This window comes from Elephas maximus, chromosome 16, assembly GCF_024166365.1.
Source record: "Elephas maximus indicus isolate mEleMax1 chromosome 16, mEleMax1 primary haplotype, whole genome shotgun sequence".
Taxonomy (NCBI): Eukaryota; Metazoa; Chordata; class Mammalia; order Proboscidea; family Elephantidae; genus Elephas; species Elephas maximus.
The window spans coordinates 18,618,696-18,640,799 of record NC_064834.1 but is presented as its reverse complement, the minus strand read 5'-3'; the positions used below and the strand labels follow the sequence as shown (position 1 = coordinate 18,640,799).

The following is a 22,104-nucleotide window of genomic DNA, read 5'->3' as shown; positions in this document are numbered from 1 at the left end:
ACCACGCGTGACCGTGCGCACCGGCGACAGTCTCCCGCCTCTCCTCCCTCCCCCGCACCGGTTCCCTACGTGGGGGACGTGCAGGGTGATGCCTGACTTTGGGGGATTTCACAGCGTCGCCCACCCCCTTTCCAGCGCGGGAGGGAGCAGCCGCCGCACCCCCCTCCCCGGCCCAGACGCACCGCCCGGCGCTGCAGTGGCGCACGGCAGCCAATGGGCGCGGAGGAGGTGGGCAGGCTCGCGACTGTCACCCGCCCGGAGACGGGAGCGCGGAGAGAGGGAGCGCGCGGAGCGGCCGCCTCGCCCCGGGCCGTGGGGGAGGAGCTGCGGGAGGAGGAGGAGGAGCCGCCCAGCAGCCGCCCGAGGACCACTGCTCGCCCAGGCTGCGGAGGACGGTCGCCGCCGGCCCCGCGCTCCGACCGCGAACATGATCGCCGCGCAGCTCCTGGCCTACTACTTCACCGAGCTGAAGGATGACCAAGTCAAAAAGGTGCGCCCCCGCCCCACTGCCGCCCCGGGCGCTCTGGCCGCGGCGTTACATTCCGGCATCCGCTCGCCGCCGGCTCCATCCTACGGCTCCCAGCCTCCCCCAGGCCTGCTTGCGGTTAAACTGCAGGGCGATGGGGAAAGGTTTTGCCCTTACATTCTCCCCGGCCTTGGTAGTGTGTGCGTGTGTGTGTGTGTGTGTGTGTGTGTGTGTGTATGTATGGAGTGAAGGGAGGAAGCCCAAGACTAGGCTGTTGCTGCAGTGCCCTTGAAACGGACTGTGGATGTCACATGGGCCCCCGGGCAGTGCAGGGAGGTGGCTGCGTGGGGGCCAGCGAGCCTGTCCGCAGGGCCTGTTTGGAAGTGTCCGAGCGCCATGGGCGGAGGTGTGATCCTCGAGATGTTGGGGAGACGAACGAGCAGCAGGCGGGGGTGCCGGCTGGAGGCCAGGCATCCCGTATGTGGAATTCCCGACGGAGAGCGCCGGGTGCCCGGGAAAAGCTGTTACCTGGGCACACCCAGCTGTTGCGGCCGCTCATTTATCCGAGGACTGGGTGACCGACCTGGCTTCCCGGAACGGGGAGGGACACGGAGGCCACAGAAAACTTTGCCCATAGGCCTCAGGTCTGGAGCTGTCCGTCTGAATGGAATTTTTTATTCCCCTCTGTGGCCACTCTTTTAAGCTGTACTTTCAGCGAGCTCTGGGAGCTCAAATTAGAGACTGGTCATTTGACTGGGTTGTAGGCCTTGACATGTATGTTGGTGACATGTGCGTGCTTGCATGTGAACGCATCTTCCTGTTCTTAATTGGGCGTTGCTGCCTTTGACATCTGTATAGAGCATAAAATATTTCCCCCTGGCAGAACTTAAAGGTGTAGCTCTCTTTTCTGCCAGTTTTGCTACTGTGTTTTCAAGAAAACAGCCTAGGCTGTAGGGAAAGACCCGTTTTATCAGCGCCAGGCATTTGACCCACCCACACTCCGCATGGGTGACGTTACTGCTGGGTAAGCTGCGTTGGACCGACAAAGTCAACTTGGCTTTGGTGTTTTCAAAGGAGTCCTACCTACAGGTGGGAGGCAGAAGCAACAAGACTTGATTTTTTGCCCTGCAAGCCACAGGATGGTCAGTCCTTGCATACACCTAAAACGACCCTCTGGTGTGACACAATAGGAAATGGGCGGTCCCAGGGCAGTGACCTCATCAAGGTCACCCAGCAATTTACGGGCAGCGCCTGGGCGGGGGCCTTCCACCGCCTTCCACGGAGAACTTGACCAAGGCTCCTTCTGGAAATCAGCCGAGGGGAAGTGCTGAGAGACAGAGCCCCTGGGGGCTGCCATGGAGCTGTGCTGGGTGGGGCCTGAGTGGAGTGCTTAGGAGACCGGCCTGAGAATCAGCTGTAGGATTTCAGTGTGTAATCTGCCTTCTCTGGTTCACTGCTTTCCAAGGACCCTCACTGCTTTAGGCCACAGCAACTCTGGGGTTGTCAACCTGTGGGACTCACACTTGGCCCCATGGAGCACCCTGTGGAGCACCCCGGAGCTGCCTCCTGGCCACTGAGCTCGGGCAGCTATGCGTGTCCAAACTTGCATTTTACATGTGTTCTTCAGTCATGCTGTGCTTTGATTAATGTCATTGAGGGTAGGGGGAGGATTAAGGTGGGGAATGGAGAGGGAGTCCTCCCAGTATTTCAGGGGCTGCCCAGAGCAGCCCTTCTCAGGGCCCTGTGCCTGCAGGCTGTGTTCTCTGTAGCTCAGGATGTCCCCACCTCTGGAGAGGGGGTGGGGCTGACCTTGGGAACTTCCACCACCACCTGTATGCCACTCGTCCCCCAGGGGTTGAGACTTGACTTGTACTCAGGGGATCTGTTTATCGGGCACAGCAGTGTCTAGTGTAGCTCCAGACCCCTCCACTCCCTGATTCACACATTCTGTCTGCCAGGCCCCTGTAGGTATCTGAGCATGTGTGACTTCTGAGTCAATTGATCCTTCAACCTCTCCTGAGGTTGTGATTCTGGCATCCCCTCCCTCTCTGGGCCTCAGAACCTTGCTGGAGGAGGGTCTGAGGCCAAAACTTTGGCCAGATAAAATTATTTAAGAAAAGGAGAATCTTAACAACAAGTTGGCTTTCTTGCCTCTCGCCAGGAACTACTTATGCTGCTTTCTGTGGAGGGGGTGAGAATCCCTGCCAGGGGTCACCTCGGCCTGTGTAATGGGCTGTGGAGCACTGCTGTCCCTGGGTGTGGTCTCTGGGAAGCTTCCCCGGCCTCCTGAGCACATAGCAGGTGCTTTTCGTGATGACCTGGACAGCTGTCCCCACCCCTGCATGGCAGATGCTGGGGGACTGCTTCTGCTCTCAGGGTGCTCAGCACTTGTCAGAGACCAACCCCTCCCACCCACCACTCACTGTGATAAAGTCTGGGTGAGAATGCAGAACTCAGCCTTGTACATCCTGTGGGGGCAGGGACCTGCCTACAACACCATGGAGACCTAGTGAGGGTAGCCCGCTTAGGCGGCCATGATGATTCAGCCAGCCCTCCAGCCTTAGGTAGGTTCCCCCCACCCCCAAGGGAACAGCAGGTCTTCAAGGCATTTCCCACCATACCCCAGCGTGTGCCCTCTGGCAGGGAGATGGGAGAGGGGAAGGTTTTCAGGATTACTGGGATACAAAGGGAGTCATTTCTCTCCCTGTTGCCTGTGAGGCACATCTGTAATTCAGCATCATGAAACATATCCAGGGTTGAAACTGTTCAAGTGTCTCATTCCCCGCTTGCAGACCCACTTTCCAAACAGCCTCTCCATAAAAAAAGTATCAGTAAATACGGTTAATAGGGTGCATTAGGCTGGACTAAGCGCAAAACACATAATTTCCTTTCACTCCTCTAGTGCTTTTAGGAGGAAAAGAAGGTGGATGTGTGCTCGTGAAAGATTCATTTATCAGGATCCCAGACATCTAATTCTGCAGCTGGAGGCTGGGTTCTTTGACCCCAAAGTAACTTTTAACATGCCTCTCCTCTGGCCAGCTTCTTCCACTCGGTGAGGCCATCAGGAGCCTGGAGGAGGGTGAGGGATTGCATAGCGTGCTGTTTGTTTAGGGAAGAAAGATGGGTCCGCGGAGGCCAGAGGTTGGCCTCTAAAGAAAGGCTGGACTTCCTTTTCTCCAGGCCGCCGGATGGTGAGCAGACGCCAGTGGGTTTTCTCCCATTTGGTCCCTACGACTCCAAGTCATCACCACTATGCAGGTGAACTAACAGGTGTGATTTGTGCAGTGGCTGGCTGACCCAGGGGTCCTGGAGTGCTGGCCCAGGAGGACAGGCAACGGTATGCTTAGCCTCAAAGGGCCACCCCAGGTCTGTTTCCTCTGAGCCTGGATGTCCCAGCCGCAAAAGTGAACATAAAAAACGTTCCTTATTGATCAGGGATGTGAGAGATGAGATTTAGAAAATGTCTCGTGCCCCTTTCCACTCTGGTGCTGGGAAAATATCCAGATTCACTTCTCTTTGGTGAATCTTTATTTCATAAATGCCATCTCCTGCACCTTTGATACTCCTAGCTGCGTCGCTTCATTCGGTTTGATAATTCGGGAATGTCGTGAGGGAGTAAACTGGGAAAGCAGTGGGTATGAAGGGCTTTCACATCTGGCCATGCCGCACAGTCCTCCCACGCTCCTGCTGTTCTCTGGAGAAGGCAGGGCAGCTTTCCCCCCAAAAGACTGATTGAGCGTGACTGGCGCTGTCTCCCAGTATGTCTACAGCAGGGAGTCCTGGCTGACAGTAGCCAGTGGAGTCAGCTCTGAGCATGCCTGAGGATGTCCTGGGGAGATTGGGTGGAGAGAAAGCCAGGCACCTCTGCAGCCGTGAAGCAGTCCTGGCCAGACCAGACTGCTGGCACCTGCTTATCAATTTGAGGACCTTTAGAATCAAATCTGCTCATGGGGACTCACTTCAAAAGTGTCTGCTGAGTTATTATGTGCAGGCTACTGTGCTAGGACTGGCTGACAACTCTAAACCAGGCAGGACTGACCCCTGTTCTCATGGAGCATAAGTAATTATTTGCTCTCTGTGATAAGTGCAAAGCCTAAAATGCTATGTGAGCATGTAAGGAGGGGTGTCAGACCTTGGGTAGGAAATAATAGGGACTGCTGAGTGAGGACTAGGCTCTAGATGTTGGCCTGGTAAGTGGCTTGGAAGCTGCCCTCTGTCCCTACTCCCAGACCTGGGGACGGAGGGCATGGCGATTACATTAGTTGGGGTAGGAGGACAAGCTAACCGCCTGTAACAGCAGGATCCTATGAAGCCACTTAAACACTGGATAAGTCACTTAATTCACATTGTATCTGATCTTAAAGAAAAATAGGTAAAAATTTTAATTGATAGGCTTTTGCCACTAAAAATAACATTGATTTCTGGTAGACAGTACAAATCGGGATAGTATACTTAGAAACTAGAGATTCTGTTCACAGGGTCTGGAAGCCAACCTAGAGGAGATCAGTGACTTTCCAAAGGTCATAAGACAACCAGGAATAGGGTCTAGAGGGCTGTTCTGGCTCTGTGTTTCTTTCCTTTAGAAGAAAAAAAAAAATCAGCTTTTGTTGATTTTAATGGTTTACCTTGGAACCTGAATTTTAATTCTCTTCCCCCACAAAGCAATAAATATGAGTTAATTTTTTTATTATGAAATATTTTAGATGCATAAAAATATTGAGGTTAACGTAACAAACCCCTGTGTATCCGTTACTCAGCTTGAGAAATAAAGCGTTATAGACACAGTCAGGGCCCCTTGTATACTTGTTTTTTATCTCGTTTGCTTCCCCTCCCACAATAGGTGACCTGTGTTCTGAATTTGGTTGTTATCATTTCCATGCATGTTTTTATACTTTTATTACATATGCATGTGCCTATAAGCAAGACAGAGTATTGGTTTATATGGTTTTAAGGTTTTTCAAATGGCGTCATACTATATTCCTCTGCGGCTCACCTTTTTTAGTTCAACATTATGTTTCTGAGATTTTCCAGTGTTTATCTGTCACTCTAGTTCATTTCTTTAAACAGCTATATGCTCTTTCAATGTGTAGATAAACCACAATTAATTTATCCATTTTGCTTTGGATGGATATTTGGGCGTCTTGTTTTTCAAATGCCAAACAGCGTGCCAGGGAACCTTCTTGGGCACATCTTCAGCACCCTTGCAGGAGTTCCTTTAGGCTCTAGGTTTTGTGCCTGGGGCTGGAATTGCTAGGTGGAGGGGCCTGTGCTTCTTCCCATTTACAGGATTTGGCCAAATGGCTGTCCTCAGGAGGTCACTGCGAGTTTACACTCCCATCAGAAATGTGTGTGAGTTCCTGTTGCCCCACGCCAACCGTTGAAAAATTTTTGATAGATAATTTTTAAAGAGACTGCTTCTTTTCTCTGTCATTTCCATTGACATTAAGGCATTCGAACCCAGTTTAAAATTAACCCATTTCCTCATTTGTCTTATCAAACAGAGCCCTTGTTGCGAAGTATTGCTGAGTTAAGTTGACAGCTCTCCCTGTGAGCAGTGCCAGCTCCATTGACTGCTGGCACTAAAACATTTGCACAGTTCTGATGGGGGGGGGCGGTGGTAGATGCAGAGAAAGGCTTATGAGGACTCTCTGTGACCCTTTGTACTCCGTTAAACTTTTCTGGGAATTAAAACACACACCCGTGCTTTAGCTCACCCTTTCTCTCTTCCTGGGTGGACCTGACCTGGGCAGGCTTATCAGTCTTCTGAACATGCCCTACTCTGTTCAGAGAAAACCCCAGCCAGCAGCCTCTCTTAGAAGCTCTTCTGTAAAAGGAGAGGGTGGCTGTATCCCTGCAGCAGGGAAGAAAAGTGAAGTCTGCAGCCCTGCACTTTGCAAACTGAGAATATGTCGGCTGGCCATCTTGATTCGGTGCCTGTTTACAGCCTCACAGGCGGATAAGACCTTGAAGGTGCCTGAGAGGGAAGCAGGGGTATTTATTGTATGCCTAATAGGTTCCTGTCTTTCTCTTAATGTGGGTCTCGTTAAATAATTAGTGGTAGTAATACTAATTGAAGCCAACATATAATGCCTGTCACATCTTTTTGCCAAGTACTGTGTCAGAGGCATCATGAACGTTACCTCCTTTAACCCTCACAGTGCCCCCGTGGGGTAGGTACTCTTACCATCTCCACTTCTGGGTGAGGACCCTGAGACAGAGGCAGTAAGCAATGGAGCCAGCATCCAGACTCATCCAGTTTGATGGCAGAGTCCCAGCTGTATTTTTTTTTTTTTTGAGATATACTTCACATACCATAAAATCTATCCTTTTGAAGTGTACAGTTCAGTGGTTTCTAGTACATTCCCAACATTGTACAGCCATCATCACCATCTGATCCCAGAGCATTTTCATCACCCCAAAAAGACACTCTATATCCAGTAGCTGTCATTCCCCATTCCTTCCTCCCTCTAGCCCCTGGCAACCACTAATCCATTTTCTGTCTCTATGGATTTTTTTTATGGATTTGTTTGTTCTGAACTTTTCATATAAATTGAATCATACAATATGTGGCTTTTTGTGACTGCCTTCTTTAACTGAGCATAATATTTTTGAGGTTTATGCATGTTGTAGCATGTATCAGTTCTTCACTCCTTTTTATGGCAGACTGATATTCCATTGTATGGATGTACCACATTTTGTCTGTCCATCTGTTGATAGATGTTCGGGTTATTTATATTTTTTGGCTATTGTGAATAGTGTGGCTGTGAACACCCATGGACAAGCTTTTACGTGAACATAGGTTTTTATTTCTCTTGGGTGTATACCCAGGAGGGCTATTGCTGGGAGAGTCCCTGCTTTTAACCACCCTGAGGGAGGGAAATATCATCTCCATTTAGAAATGAGGAAACTGAGGTTCCTCCCACCAAGTGGTGAGGTGACTTGCCAACAGCCACAGAGCTCATAAGTGATAGGGCCGTGAACACAATCAAAACCCTTGACCTAGAAACCATATCACTTCCAACTCACAGGGACCTTATGGGACAGAGTAGAACTGCCCCATAGGGTTTCCGAGGAGCACCTGGTAGATTTGAACTGCCAGCCTCTTGGCTAGCAGCCGTAGCTCTTAACCACTATGCAACCAGGGTTTCCATACCACTCCTAGCTCCTTCATTTTGCAGTTTAGGGAAACTGATATCCAAGGAGTGAAATAGCTGGTGGAGGAGGACAGAGCTGGGCTCAGGACTCTCCAGGTCCCCTGACTCCCACCTCTTGTTCCTCCCCAACACCAGCACATTGACTTGAGCTTCCTCATCTCCCTAGCTGCTCATTGCTGACCAACCCCTCCACTTGGGAAGGAAATGGGCCCAATAAAGCTATGTGTAGTGAGATGTTAGAGATTTCCCTCTCGTTTTTCAAATCTCACCATGTGCTCTATTCACTGTCTTCCCCACCTCCTATACTTGTTTGCATTTAAAAGAGGAGCCTGAGGAGGACAGTGCTTAACTTGAGAGAAGACCCCTGCTCTCCACCCTGTAATACCCATTCCTAGAGGGTGTGTTCAGTGTTCTCTCCCAGCCTCTGCCTGGCCATATTATAAGCAGCTGTTGATTTCACTGATTGATAAATACATGGGGTTTGCCTTTGGCCAAGTTATTCAACCAGACCTCATTTCTCTGATGTCTCCTGGTGCCTTCCAGGACCCTTTCTAGGTGGGTAGGGTGAGTGGAGTAGGAGACCCGGGCCACTATTGTAATACAGATATCACCTCACATTTTGCAAAGTTGTGTTCCATTTACAAAATGCCTTCACATGTCGGGTTTAGTTTGGTCTTCCAGCAAGCCTGGGTGGAGGTATTTTTTTCTGCTTCTTACCTATTGGACAAGCAAGACTCAGTAAGCGAAATTGTTATAGCCTTGGTCTCATGGCCAGAAAACAGTAGTGCCAGGATGTGGACACAGGACTGTCTGAAACCAGTGAGCAGTCGCCATGCTTGCAGGACCAGGACTGGCTTCAGACGCCAGTGCAGGGCTCATTCCACTACATACAGCAGCCTCCTGGTAGACACCGTCCACCCAAGGCTCCCTTAGTGGGGATGTGTCTGAAATATTAGAGCTGTGCTGGCCAGCTCGGTAGCCACCAGCCACATGTGACTATTGAGCACTTGACATGTGGTGAATCTAACTTGATATGTGCTGTGAAGTGTAAAATACATGGAGAATTCGAAGACTTTGACAAAAAAAGTAATAAAATATCTCATTAAAAATAAAAAAATACTGATTGCATGTTGGAAACATATTTTGAATATACTGGGTTAAAGAAAATATAGTATTAAAGTTAATTTTACCTGTTTCATTGAGTCTTTTAAATGTGGCTACTAGAAATTTAAAAATACATGGGTGGCTTGCATTATATCTCTGTTGGATAGTGTTCTGCTAAGCAGTGAATTTATGGCTCAGGAGTTTGGACAGAGGCACTCTGCATTCAAACAATGGTTCCTGTGGGCCCTTGGGCCTCAGTTTTCTCGTCTGTAAGATTGTTAGTTGCCGTTGAGTTGGTCCCTGACTCTCGGCGAACCCATGCACAATGGGATTGGATGGTTGTGATCCATAAGGTTTTCCCTGACTGATTTTTTAAAAGTAAATCTTTTAAAAAGTAGACTTTTTCATAGTCTGTCATAGCCTGGAAGCCCTGCTGAAGCCTGTTCAACATCACAGCAACATGCAAGCCTCCACTGATAAACGGGGGGTGGCTGCGCGTGAGGTGTACTGGCCGGGAATGGACCCAGGTCTCTTTCATGGAAGGTGAGAATCCTACCACTGAACCACCACTGCCCCCCAGTCCATAAGATTAGGAGGCTGGAATCCGTTATATCTAAAGACTCCTCCAATTTCAACAATGTCGTTAAGTAGCCATCAAGCTCTCTGGGCCTCAGTTTCTGTACCTATCAGATGGGGTAAATAATTGCTGATCCACCTGCTTATGGTGAGAATAAAATTAGAGAATGGAAGTGGAAACACTTTGAAAGTCTACAGAGCTGTACAAATGCCAGGTGTTATCATTGCTACTCACCCTGAATATACCTGCTGCTGTTGTTGCTGTCGGGCTGGCCCTGACTCCTGGCGACTTCCGTGTAACAGAATGAAATGTTGCCTGGTCCTGGGTCACCTTCATGATGGTTTGTATGTTTGAGTCCGTTGTTGTGGCTCTTGTGTCAATCCATCTCATTAAGGGTTTCCTTCATTTATGCCGACCCTCTGCTTGCCAGACATGGTGTCCTTTCCTAGCAGTTGGTCTTTCCTGATGAAGTGTCCAAAATAAGCAAGCCAGAGTCTCTGTTCTCACTTCTAAGGAGCATTGTGGTTGTATTTCTTCTCAGGCTGATTGGTTCATTCTTCTGGCATCTTGAGTAGCCAGATGGGGGATTGCAGCTTTCTAGATAACAGAGGGTAGGTGGCCAGTACCCTGAGCTGGGGCAGGGATCCTGGGTACCATTCTGCCTTTGCCCCTAATTGTATGTGAGAGGGTGAGAGTCCACAGACCACCTGCATGTCCATTTTCTCATTGGCCAAATAGATGAAAATGACCCCATGGATTTCTGAAAAACCTGTGTCCTGAGAAAGCACAAGTGCCATGGCATTCCTTGTGTACGCCATATGTGAGGGCGAAAGGGCAGGCTTTCATGATTGCTGTGTGACTGATGGAAAAACTGAGTCACGGGGAAGTCGAGTCACAGGGGGAATCGTAGCTGGAAGAGGCCCCAGGTCTTTTGACCTCTAGCCCCAGCGTTTGGAGAGTGAGCAGTATTTGGATTAGGGTTTCATAGTGAAAGTAAAACTACTTGTACTTCAGGTCTTCCTGTCCCTCACGTCTGGAAGTGCCTGGAACATCGGGAGTTAGGAGCCCAGAGGTTGGCCCCTTCCCAAGCCATTGACCGGGAGGCTGAGAATTAAGCCTGTTGATCTTGCCATGCCACATTCCAGGGCTGTACTTTTCCCTTGAAGGGACTGCCTTTATTTTTAGCTAGTTCATTGTGACAGCTTTGTTCTCATCATGGGCAAGAACTTGGCTGCTCTCACCAGCCAGGAAGCGCCTATTAATGTGTGCCAAGGCCATCAGGAGGACCTTGGGTTATGGCCTAACACTGGTCCTCATAGCAAGAGGCATCTGGGGAATAAGGGCAGGGTTGCTGAGTTTGCAGATGCTGAGCCAGTGGTGGTATGGGGGTGTTGGCGATTCAGTGGTAGAATTCTCACCTTCCACACAGGAGACCTGGGTTCGATTCTGGGCCAGGGCACCTCTTGCACAGCCACCGCTCATCTGTCGGTGGAGGCCTTCGTGTTGCTATGATGCTGAGCAGGTTTCACTGGAGCCTCCAGACTAAGATTAGGAAGAAAGGCCTGGTGATCTACGTCCAAAAATCAGCCAGTGAAAACCCAGTGGATCACAGTGGTTCGAGCTGCAACCTATCACAGGGGCGGCGCAGGATTGGGCAGCATTTCATCCGTTTTCATGGGCTGGCCGTGAGTAGGGGCCGACTTGACCAGCTGCTAACAACAAGATGGTGTTGCACCAGTTGCTGGGTACATGGGGCAGGTTGCTTAACCAGAAGCCTCAGGCTCCTTTTGTGTCAGACGTGGTAGGTATCGCCTGTCTTGCACATTGTGCAAGTTTGGCTCGTGGCAGGGTGAGGTGCCCAGCGTGGGCCCCACCCCCAGTTCCTATTACACTTCCGTTCCCCAAACCTCAAATTCCTCATCAGTGGTGGGGTTCCCAATTTCTTCATGGCTTGTTGTGAGTAAACAAAATTGTCATATGAACAGTACGTGGTGCTTACTAGGTGCTTAGTTCATGTTCATTGAAACTGAACCAACTGTTCAGAAGCATAAATTAAAAAAAAAATTTTTTTATTTCTCATTGAAAAACTTATGCACATATTGTTTTGTGACATTGATTGCAATTCCCACAGTGTGACAGCATGCTCCCCCTTTTCACCCCAGGTTCTCTGTGTCCATTTGTCTAGTTCCTTTCCCTTCCTGCCTTCTCGTCCTGCTTTTGGACAGGAGCTGCTCATTTGGTCTTGTATAGTTGATTAAACAAAGAAGCACATTCCTCATGTGTGCTATTTTTTGTTTTACTAAAAAAAAAAGAAAAACCAAACCCATTGCTGTCGAGTTGATTCCAACTCACAGCGACCCTATAGGACAGAGTAGAACTGCTCCATAGGGTTTCCAAGGAGCAACTGGTGGATTTGAACTGTTGACCTTTTGGTTAGCAGCCATAGCTCTTAACCACTACGCCACCAGGGTTCCCCTTTGTTTTATAGGCCTGTCAAATCTTTGTCTGAAAAGTGGATTTCGGGAATGGCTTCAGTTCTGGGTTAGCACAGCGTCTGGGGGCTGTGGTTTCTGGGGTTCCTCCAGCCTCTGTCAGACCAGTAAGTCTGGTCTTTTTATGCAAAACTGAGTTCTGTCCTGCATTTTTCTCCTGCTCTGTCCAGGACTCTCTGTTGTGATCCCTTTCAGGGTGGTCATTGGAGGCAGCTGGGCACCATCCAGTTCTTCTGGTCTGAACTAGTGGAGTCTCTGGTTCATGTGGTCCTTTAGTCCTTGAGGCTAGTATTTTCCTTGTGTCTTTGGTTTTCTTCATGCATAAATAAAATTATAGATAAGGTGCAGAAAAATATTTAAGAGCCTTAAAAAGGACACCGGGAAAAGGAAAACTCCACAGTGTAACATTTTAAAGTGCCTAAGGGGTCATTTTGCTTTAGGCCTATTTACACACAGGTCTTTCCCTCTGGAGCCTCTAACGTGGCACTTACTTTACAAAACACATTTTCCTTTGCTGACTTTAAGGTAATTCAGCAGTCTCGGGGAGGCTTGGCTGGGAGAGTAAGAATCCTGATTGTCTTTAGGGTGCCTCATGTTCCTCTGGGGCTTAGCTGTGAATTGGAAGTGCTGTGAGGGGAAGGAGGGAGTTAGAAAACGCCTGGAACTTACCACACCTCAGAGAGAGGCCTTCGTCCTGGCCCAGGCTGCCATGAGACCGAAGTGAGGAGGCAGGTGCGGGGGGAGAAGAGCTGGACCGTTTGGAGAACAGGAGTCTCTGGGCCTTATCTAAGCCAGCAAACCCTTCTGGAGACCTTCCTGAGTTAGGCGTCACCGAAGGCTTTCCGCCCAGGTCAGGAGTCACACAGCCCAGCCAAGAAGCTTCCCAGTGGCACTGTCCTGAGACCCCTGGGGGGGGGGGGGGACAGAAAGGGCCTAGAAGCCACGGCCCCCACACCTGTGTCACTCACAGTCTAGCTGGAGATGCAGACCATGTGCCTGTTGCTGCAGAGCCCGGGAGAGACTTACACATGGCGGTGCACCACCAGGGGAAGCTCGTAGGAACGAGCTTAGTGGGTGCCTGCGGCGGAGGGGATGCAGAGAAGTTGAGTGGACAGTGTGGGTGGGGCAGATCATGGTGTATGCTCCGGAGGAGGAGGTGAGCCTAGAGATGGTCTTTGGGTAAAAGAAGGGATGGGAAAGCAGAGTAGTCTGTGGATCTCTAAGGAGCTTTGGAGGTGAAACAACACTGTTTGGAGTTGATGGCTCTCATATAGAACCCCATGGGTCAAAGGTGTCTCCCCTCGTGGCCAGTTCCCTCCCTGTTCAGAGACTGGCAGCCAAGAGTAGGACAGAATGTAGGTTCCCTGGGCACCACCCGCAGCAGTGAGGTGGGGCTGGGCCGCCTGCAGAGCCACGTGCAGACAGGAAGAAGGCTGGGGCCTTGCTTGGCCAGGAGGAGGGACTGGGGTGGCACAAACCAAAAAGGAACACTTGGTTGGCCCAGGGCCTTGGCTTGCTCTGCTTTGAACTTCCTGCCCAGGATTGTGTCAGTGAGCAGAGCAGACAGCTCATAGCTTGTGTGATCCTAGCTGGAGGGTGACCGAGGCCTCTTACAAGTCCACCGGCACAAATGCTGTCTGCACGGAAGCTACGCTGCTTCCGGAGTGGATGGAGCTGTGGCACCAATGCCGTTCGTGTTCCTGCCTCTCTCTGTACCATGAAGCTCTGGCCTGAGTCTTCCCAGGCTGAGCAAGAAGGGTGCAGAGGAAGGAACTTAGTGTCCACCTGGTCCTCTTGTTGAGGAGGGTTTCTCCTTGGCCAGTCATGTAAGCTCTCCGGGCTCAGATGCATCCTCTGGGAATTGGAAGTGATGGTTCCTGCCCCGCTTATCTGGGTGGGACTGAGAAGACTGACATGTAAAAGTGCTCTGGAAAGTCTAGAGGCCTTTGTAGATGAAAGTTTCGTGGAGACAGCACACTAGGGGTGGGGAGACTGAGATGCTGGCAGGATGACAAAGCCAGAAGTCAAGCCTGGGCATCTGCGTTGCCCATCCGTGCCTGAACCAGGCAGTGTCCTGAGGAACTCTTAAGTGTTACTCTGCTAGTTAGAGTCTGAGAGGTAGTTCCCAGCGAAAACAGGAAGGGGGAGTTAAAGTTTCAAAGGAGATAGTGTCTGTGATATGATTCCATCTCTGTAAAATGAAATAAGCAAACCAGTCCCTGTGTGTGTGGGTGTTTGTTTAGCTATGAAGAAGCCCTAGAATATACAGCTCTATTAACAGGGATAGCTCTGGGGAGACTAGGGGGAAAAACTCATACTTTTTACTTTGTGCATGTATGTGTTGGTTGAGTATATTTTTTACGATATGTGTAAAATACTATTACAGTTTAGGAAAAAACTAATTATACAGTACAAATGTTTCTCAGGAATTTTGCCCAAATCTCTCATGGGCCATGGTTTCAGGCAAATTTTCACCTAGCTTTTGTTGTGTCTTCTACAAAGTGGATCAGTAACGTTTGGCAATCAGTGTAATTTTTTAAGTATTTAGGCAAAAGGCGTTAGGGACACATGGTTAGGACACTTAGGTGTGGGAGGGAGAGATATGATACTTGGTGCTGGTGCTTTTTTCTCAACACTTTATTAAAACTCTCACATTACCCTCTGGGGTGTAGGTGTTACTATCCTCATCTTAAAAACGAAGAAACCAAGACTCTAGAAGTTAAGCACCTTGTCCAAAGTCACACAGCTAGTAAATGGCAGGTACTGGATTTGAACCCCGCTGTCCTCCATAGTCTTTGGAGAAAGAATAGAAATGCAGAGGAGAGTGGAAATGCGTGAGGAGAAGACCCAAGTGAGTCTAGACCCAGCCGCCACTTAGAAACCATGTGACTTTGCGCGAGTCACTGGGTTTCAACTTCCTCTCCTATAAATTGGAGGTAATTATGTCTTTCCTGCCTACCTCGCTGAGTTAGTGTGCAGCCAGAAAGAGAGCTCACATACTAAGCGCCTACCTCATGCCCAGCACTTTGCATCTGTGAGCTCATTTCATCTCTTTTTGTGATGTTCAAATGGGATAATGTATGTGAAAGCCCTTTGTATAAAAGGCACAGCCCTCTGTACATGTGAGCTAGTGTTAATAATAATAATCACCCTGAATGTGTTCTCTCCTGAGCCAGTGTGGTTAAGAAAGGGAAGTCAGCCTGGTGTTGAAATCTCTGCCCTGCCATTAACCAAGCCTGCGTCTTTGCCTTTCACCACCAGCTCCCTGTTTCCTTTGCAAATAAGAAACCCCACTTGGGAAGTTCATTTTCAAGGCCTACACCAGCAGCTTCGGTAATACCTGTTGCCTCCGCTTCATTCTTGATCCTTGTGGGAGAGTGGATGAGAGTTGGGGTGAAAACTTTCCATGGCCGTGCCTCCTCCACAGGGGGTGAAAATGCCGGGTCACCAGTGGTTACCATCCCTTCCTGCTGCATCCAGCCTGTCCACTTGGGCATGTCCAGTCTTGAATTAGGCTTTTGGCCATCTCCCTTTTTGCTCCTGGGTCTGTTTGACCATGCTCTGTTGGGAGCAGGAGGTGGGGCTGTGGTTGGGACACAGAAACATTTGTGCATTTAGCTGAGTGCTGGGCATTTGGTTTTTTCATGAGCTGGAAGACTCAGGCCAGGGGGCTTGGCGAGGCTGAGTCCTCTCTGCTGATGTCTCCTCCCTCTGCCATGTTCCAACTTCTGGAGCTGCTGAGAGCTTCAAGACACTCTTGGCCCACGTGAAGTGTAATCCAGACAAATATTTGGGTGGTATTTGGGCAAGTGCCCTGCCCTGTGCAGCTGACTCAGCTCCTATCCTCATGAGAAGGGCTCTTCTTCAGGGGGTGGGAGAGAGACCCTGGTGACTGGAAGGCTCTTTATCAGTCTCGGACAAGAGTGTGCGGGGCCTAGCTTCACGTGTGGTGTCTGGGGCCTCTGTACCCCATTTCCTTCCCAGCCTGACCAAAATCCCACACACTCATTTTGGTCACCATGTGTGAATGTGAGCACTTGTGGGCTTGTGAACACTTATGTCCTATGACCTCCCAAATGCTTGAGGCTTGTAGGTAGATGGCCATCAGAGGAACTAGTATGTGCTGCCCCCTCCGTCACCAAGATATATGGGCTGACTGAAAGGTTGGAGGTTCGTATTCACCAGAGGCACCTTGGAAGAAAGGCCTGGCAATCTACTTGTGAAAAATCAGCCCTTGAAAACCCTAAGGAGCACAGTTCTACTCTGACACACATGAGGTCGGCGTGAGTTGGAGGCAGCTGGTTTTTGGGGATTAGGAAAGGAAGGAGGGATTCTTTGGGCTCTGATGACGATTGACCAGAGCAGTAAAGCATATCCTAAGAGAACAGGAAGAATCGTGGAAATGTGAGGGGAAGTGGGGGGCAGGAGAGGGAGGGAGGGAGGAAAAGATCTGGAGATGCTGTGGAGACAGAAACTTGAAGGGCCACAGACGTGGGCCAAATCCCCAAGGCCCAGAAGTCAGCCTTCTCCTGGCTGCATCCCTCCCACAGTCTCTCCTCTCCTGGGCTTCTGGCCCTCTCTTCTGTAAGGAAGAGCTGCTCTCTCCCCGCTTTTCTTGGAGAGTGCAGCCTTGGCGCAGATGGGCAGTGGTGATTTTCCCTCTGCCCTGCCTTCCTCCTTCCACCCTCCGCCGCTCATTCTCGGCCTCTTTCCCAGGCTGGCAGGGGCAGGGCGATGGCAGAGGCAGCCTGGCCAGGTGCCAGGGAAGTTGACCTGAACAAGGGAAGGAGGTCTTATGGTCAGCACAGCACTGGGCACTCTGAGGATCTTCTGCAAACCTCTCTTGGATGTGTGCTTGGCTCTGATGCTTCCAGACCTCTTACACTCCGTGCAGTGCATATTTGCTGAGTTTCACACCAGATACCTGCCTGGCTGGGTGGCGTGGGGATACTAGAGGGGGTGCTTTCTCTCCTCACTAGCCCCAGCCCCAGGATCTACGCTGCTCAAAGGCCCCTCTCTCCTCACCGCTCAAGGACCAGTGGGAAGGGCTTCCCTTCAGTCTTCCTCAATTCACATGAAATCCAAGAAGCCCTGTTTCAGTTCCAGCTCTGCCCAAGTCATACCCCCTTTTTGTCCCTAGTTTCGTCACCTCTTCCAAGATGGGTTGTGCCATGTGATGATTCACGAACCTAAACAATACTCCCTTTTGGCCCCAGTTTCCACATCTCTTCCGGGAAGGGTGACACCACACGATGATTCCTGAACCTGGACAAGACAGGGGAAGCCCCTCTTATAGAGAAGCTTGGAAGCCAGGTCGTCCTCTCTGCCCTCAACCTATTTTCTTGTTTGAGCTTCTAAGCTCTGTTTAGGCTTGGCTCGGCTGTCCTAAAAAAACCAGGATTCTTAGATCAGTGTGTGCTAAGCTGCACCTCGCATTAGGAGGCAGGATGGCCTAAGAGCTACCAAGAACCCCATCTTTTCTAGAAGTTTCTTGTCTAGCTAGAAAACCACAATGGCTTCACTTGGGCCTGCTCTGTACAGAGTGAGGGGACCAGCTTTCCTCTAGGGATAGGGATAATTGTAGGGAGTAGCCTCCTGATAGAAGCACTGGCTTCCCTGGCTGTGTGCTTTGAACAAGTCACTTAGCTTTTTAGAGCCTCAGTTTCTGCATCTGTAAAATGGGGATTAAGAACGTCTCCCCGACAGGGTCATTTTGAAGGTTAAATAACTTGCTTTATTTGAAAGCACTTGGTATATGGTAAACCCTGATATAATTAGAAGATATTATTCTAGCATCCAGCTGACATTATTTGAATTCCTCCTCCGTGTTAGACAACACTGGGTGAGTTCCCAAGGTACAGTAAACACATTTCCTTTGCTGGGGAATTCACAGTAGCGGAGAAGATGGATATGTCAGTAAACGGACAATCATGATGTAAAGCAATGAGTGCGATAGTAAAAACCTGTCCACAATGCTAGAATAGTAATGTTACTATTTTTACATGATCTTGCTCCTGCCTGTCCATTCTCCACCCACAGACAGCTTGATATTTCTAAAACACAAATCTCATTGCTGTATTCTTATCAAAGCCCTTCCGAGCCTCGCTTTTGGCCTTGGGATCAAGTTTAAGTTCATTTACATGGCTGATAGGCCCTGCACAGTCTACCTCTTAACAGTTTTTCCAGTTACTTCTTACAGTGCTTGATCCGGATTGAATTTTTTTCTGTTCGTTGGACAAGCCACCCTTCCTCATCTTTGGCCTCACACCTGCTCTTACTTGTGACTGGAAGCACTTTCTGACATCACCCCTCCAGGAAGTCTTCTCTGACTTTGCTCGGTTGGCCCCAGTTGGTCCCATGGCCACTCATGCACTACTTTTTTTAAAAACTACTTTAAAATTGATTCTGTGTAGATCATTTATAGTGGACTATTCTTTTTTTTTTTTTTTTACTTTGTCAGAAGTGTCTCCAAAGGAAGAGAGCAGTCCTGTACTCTGGTATCGAGACCACCGCTTCCCCACCAGATTGCTGGCACCACATTGGCAAGGACTGCTAATCAGGTGCCCCATGGTGCCAGCCTTGGGTGTAGGCCTTTTAGTCATGTAGTGCTGCTGTAACAGATATACCACAAGTGGATGGCTTTAACAAAGAGAAATTTATTTTCTCATAGTCCAGTAGACTAGAAGTCCAAATTTAGAGTGTCAGCTCCAGGGGGAGGCTTTCTTTCTCTGTCGGCTGTGGAGGAAGGTCCTTCTCGTCAGTCTTCTCCTGGACTAGGGTCCAAAGGACAGGCTCTGCTCCCACTGCTTCTTTCTTGGTGGTACGTAGTCCTCAACTCTCTGCTTGCTTCCCTTTCCTTTTATCTCTTGAAAGATAAAAGGTGGTGCAGGTCACACCCCATGGAAACTCCCTTTACATTGAATCAGGGATGTGGCCTTAGTGAGGATGGTGCGATCCCACCCTAATCCTCTTTAAGATAAAATTACAATCACAAAATGGAGGACAACCACACAATACTGGGAATCATGGCCTAACCAAGTTGACACATATTTTTGGGGGACACAATTCAATCCATGACACTTCTACTCTTAGGGCTGTGATTCTGGCAGTTTCTTTTGCAGCTCTAGGTGGTTTATGATTGCCCATCTTTGTTTTGTTTTGTCACAAAGGGAGAAGGAAAAGGTAGTTGCGGTAGAAGAGATTGGTGGTGGGGGCAGGGATTGTCTTTGGTCACAGAGGACATTGGGGACCCTTGTCAGTGTCCTGATTGTGAGGCCGGGAGCAGGCAGGGCTGGGGGAGCATGAGGCATGGAGACCAGAGCGAGAAGGCTACTGAGGACCAAAATATGCAGAAGTGATCTAGGATTAGGGACACTCTGTCCTTGAGTCAGGACGTTTCCAGCCACCCTGAAAAGTGAGCATGAGATGCCAGTAACCTGAGCAAACCTGCATCAAGGTCCTTGCAGGCTTGTCAGGTCATAAATCTGCCTCTGCATTGCTGGGAGCTCTGTGTGCACGGCTCCCGTGAGGTGCTGGGGAGGCCAAGGTGAAGGAAGCACTGACACAGTGAGGTGACAGGTGCGGGAGCCATGATCCAGGCGAGACTGTGCCGAGGGGTGCAGTGCTGAGTGACAGCTGCAGCCTGAGGGACTCGGATGTCTTTTGGAGGAGGTGGTATTTGTAGGTGAGATTTAGATGGCTGGCTAGAGAAGGGCATTTCAGGTAGAGGTGACAACAGGAGCAGGAAAGCCCAGAGCACCTACCAGGAATGGCAGAGGTGGTTTAACTGGAGTTCAGAGGGTGTGGAGCCAAACCTGCAGGAGTTTAGATGCCTCAGAGATGAGAGACATTGTGACATTAAGCAGGCGAGTGCATGGATTAGGGTTTACTTTCAGAAGACTGAGGTGGTGATGGTGTGGAAGATGGGCTGGAAGGGAGAATCCACTGGCTCCACTGTCTCACATGAATAATAATGGCCAGTATTTTTTGCTTCTTGATCTCATTTGACCTTCACAGCATCCCATAAGTTATTTATCATTTCAGTTTTTTGGTTGAGGAAACTGAAATTCACATAACTATCAAATGTGGGGCTGGGATTTGAACCCAGGTGGCTGGCACCAGAGCCCTTTTCTCAAGCTCTGCCACGCAGCCATCCATCTGAGGATGGACTGCCTCTCATGGCGGGGAAGAAGTCATGCTGAGGTTGGAGGTGCTTCTGGTACTTGAGGAAACCCATCACAGACTTGAAGGGCAGTGTCCATGTACCATTCCGGGATTGGAAGGAATCTTGGGGACCATCTGGTTCCAGCTCTTCATTTCGTAGGTGAGAAACTAGGGCTTAACATTTGCAAGCCTGTGCTGGGTCACATAGTTAATGGCAGTTGAGTGACCCATGTTGTTTTGCTCTTTTATCACCTGTAACAGAAGCTCAGAGTCCCCTAAGCAATGAGTCTCCCTTTCCCCTCCTACCTGCCTGCCCCTAGTAACCACTAATTAACCTCGGTCTGTATATACTTATTGATTCTAGATACTTCATGTAAGTGGATTCATACAGTGTTTGTCCTTCTGTGACTGACTTCTTTCACTCAGCATGATGTTTCAGTTCTTTTGATATACTCCCATTGTTTGATGTGCCAGCGTGAGTGTCTCAGTGCCAGCAGGAACTGCATTGTCTCTGCCAGGACAGAGGCATTACGCAGTCCTGCCCCAGCCAGACTTGAACTGAAATGACCTCCATCAGCCTCACTCTCCTTCCTTCTCATTCTTCCCCCAGATTGACAAGTATCTCTATACCATGCGGTTATCCGATGAAACTCTGTTGGATATCATGGCTCGCTTCAGGAGTGAGATGAAGAGTGGCCTCTCCCGGGATTCTAATCCAACAGCCACAATCAAGATGTTGCCAACATTTGTAAGGTCCATTCCTGATGGTTCAGGTGAGTCTCCCTCCCAAAGATTGGGCTCCAAGGACCAAGTGTTCTGTGAAACCATCCTTCTAACTTTTACTCATTTGTTTGTTAGTTTATTCATTAATTCATTTTCTCATCCACTCATTCATTCATTTATTCACCATTCCATCCATCTGTTCTCCCATCCATCCATTCATCTGATGTCTTTTGAGTACCTACCATATGCCAGGCCTGGGGAAACCATGGGTGGACCTGCCTTCATCAGCCTGTCCAGTGGCTTTTGATACTTCAGAAAGCTTAGTGTTTACGGGCCTTATAGATACTGTTTGGGTTGTTCTGATGTCTCCAGAACATGAAGGGCTCTAGAACAATCGAAGGACTCATTTGAGGAAAATCTTCTCTCAGGGCACCTAAGCCTCCCTACAGTACCATAGATAAGTAGCAATCCTAGTGCCCAGGTGGGTCTCAGATTCAGAGGTAAGATGTAAGTCCCCATTTGAACAAATTACATACATGCTGAATCAAGGTAGCCCCCAAAGCAGAAAAATGGAGAGGAGAAGTGGATTTGAAAAAACAGTTAATCTCTGAGTTGCATCCCTGTAGCTCCTGCCCCACAGTGGAGAGTCGGTTGCTTGCTGAGGACTGTGAGTCCTGCTCCCCAGGGGTGGCATCAGCCCCTGCACTTGCTGGAGTGGAGGCCAGGAGGGCACAGCCTGGCCTGCCTGTGGAGGCTGTTCTGCCTGGCTGCCCTGCAGTTACTAGTTTGCAGGCATCTGTGCCGTGCCTGCCTGGTTTGTCACACTCAGGAATCCCGCTCAAGAGTTGTGCTCTGTGGTCTAGGTTGCGTAAGATATGAGGAGAGAGATCAAGAGGAAGAAAAGTTTCTCTTGGGGTTGTGAGTACACACCCTGTGAGTATGGCCCTCACCCGCTCCCACTGTTTCCTCCCTACTCTGGTAGCTCTTGTTCAAAGCAATGATGAGGGGCATCTTGGATGCAGCACACAAAACAGACCTCAGGAGAACTGCAGCTGTTGCAGCTGATGGTCACCAAGGCTGGCCAGGTGCTCTGTGTGCTGGAGCCGACTGGCTGCAGTGGGAAGGCTCTGCTCTGCTTGTAGCTTGGCTGTTAGAAGCCTGCCAGAGCCCTGGCCCTCATTAGACCCCAGTGGTGGGGGTGCCCTGTTTAGTCTATCATCAGCGGACGCAGGTGCGGCTCGCTTCCTGCACACACCTTGGCATTTATATCTCGGAAGTTTTTTTGCCTACTTATAAATCTTCCTTCTTTTGTCTTCCTTGAGGTCTTGGTTATCAGGCAGTTTAGCTTTTTAATAACTGTCAAAGAGACTCCGGCCAGCAGAGTGACCGGACTGTGGGGTCCACTGACTGCAGTTCTGATGTCTC

The 22,104-nt window shown here is 49.6% G+C and overlaps 1 protein-coding gene across 3 annotated transcripts in view; it reads left to right on the top strand.

Annotated features, from left to right (window-relative positions):
* The window catches only part of HK1 (hexokinase 1), an 83,051-nt gene that overhangs the window by 3,022 nt on the left and 57,925 nt on the right, over positions 1-22,104 (top strand). Inside the window, exons 1-2 of one of the 3 annotated variants that reach the window (XM_049855788.1) lie at positions 197-490; positions 20,567-20,729. In XM_049855788.1, coding sequence (XP_049711745.1) covers positions 428-490; positions 20,567-20,729 — 226 coding nt within the window. In that variant the 5' untranslated portion in view covers positions 197-427. Of the gene's footprint in view, positions 1-196; positions 491-20,566; positions 20,730-22,104 lie in introns of those variants that run through there. The other 2 variants (XM_049855789.1, XM_049855790.1) reach the window with 2 other exon arrangements.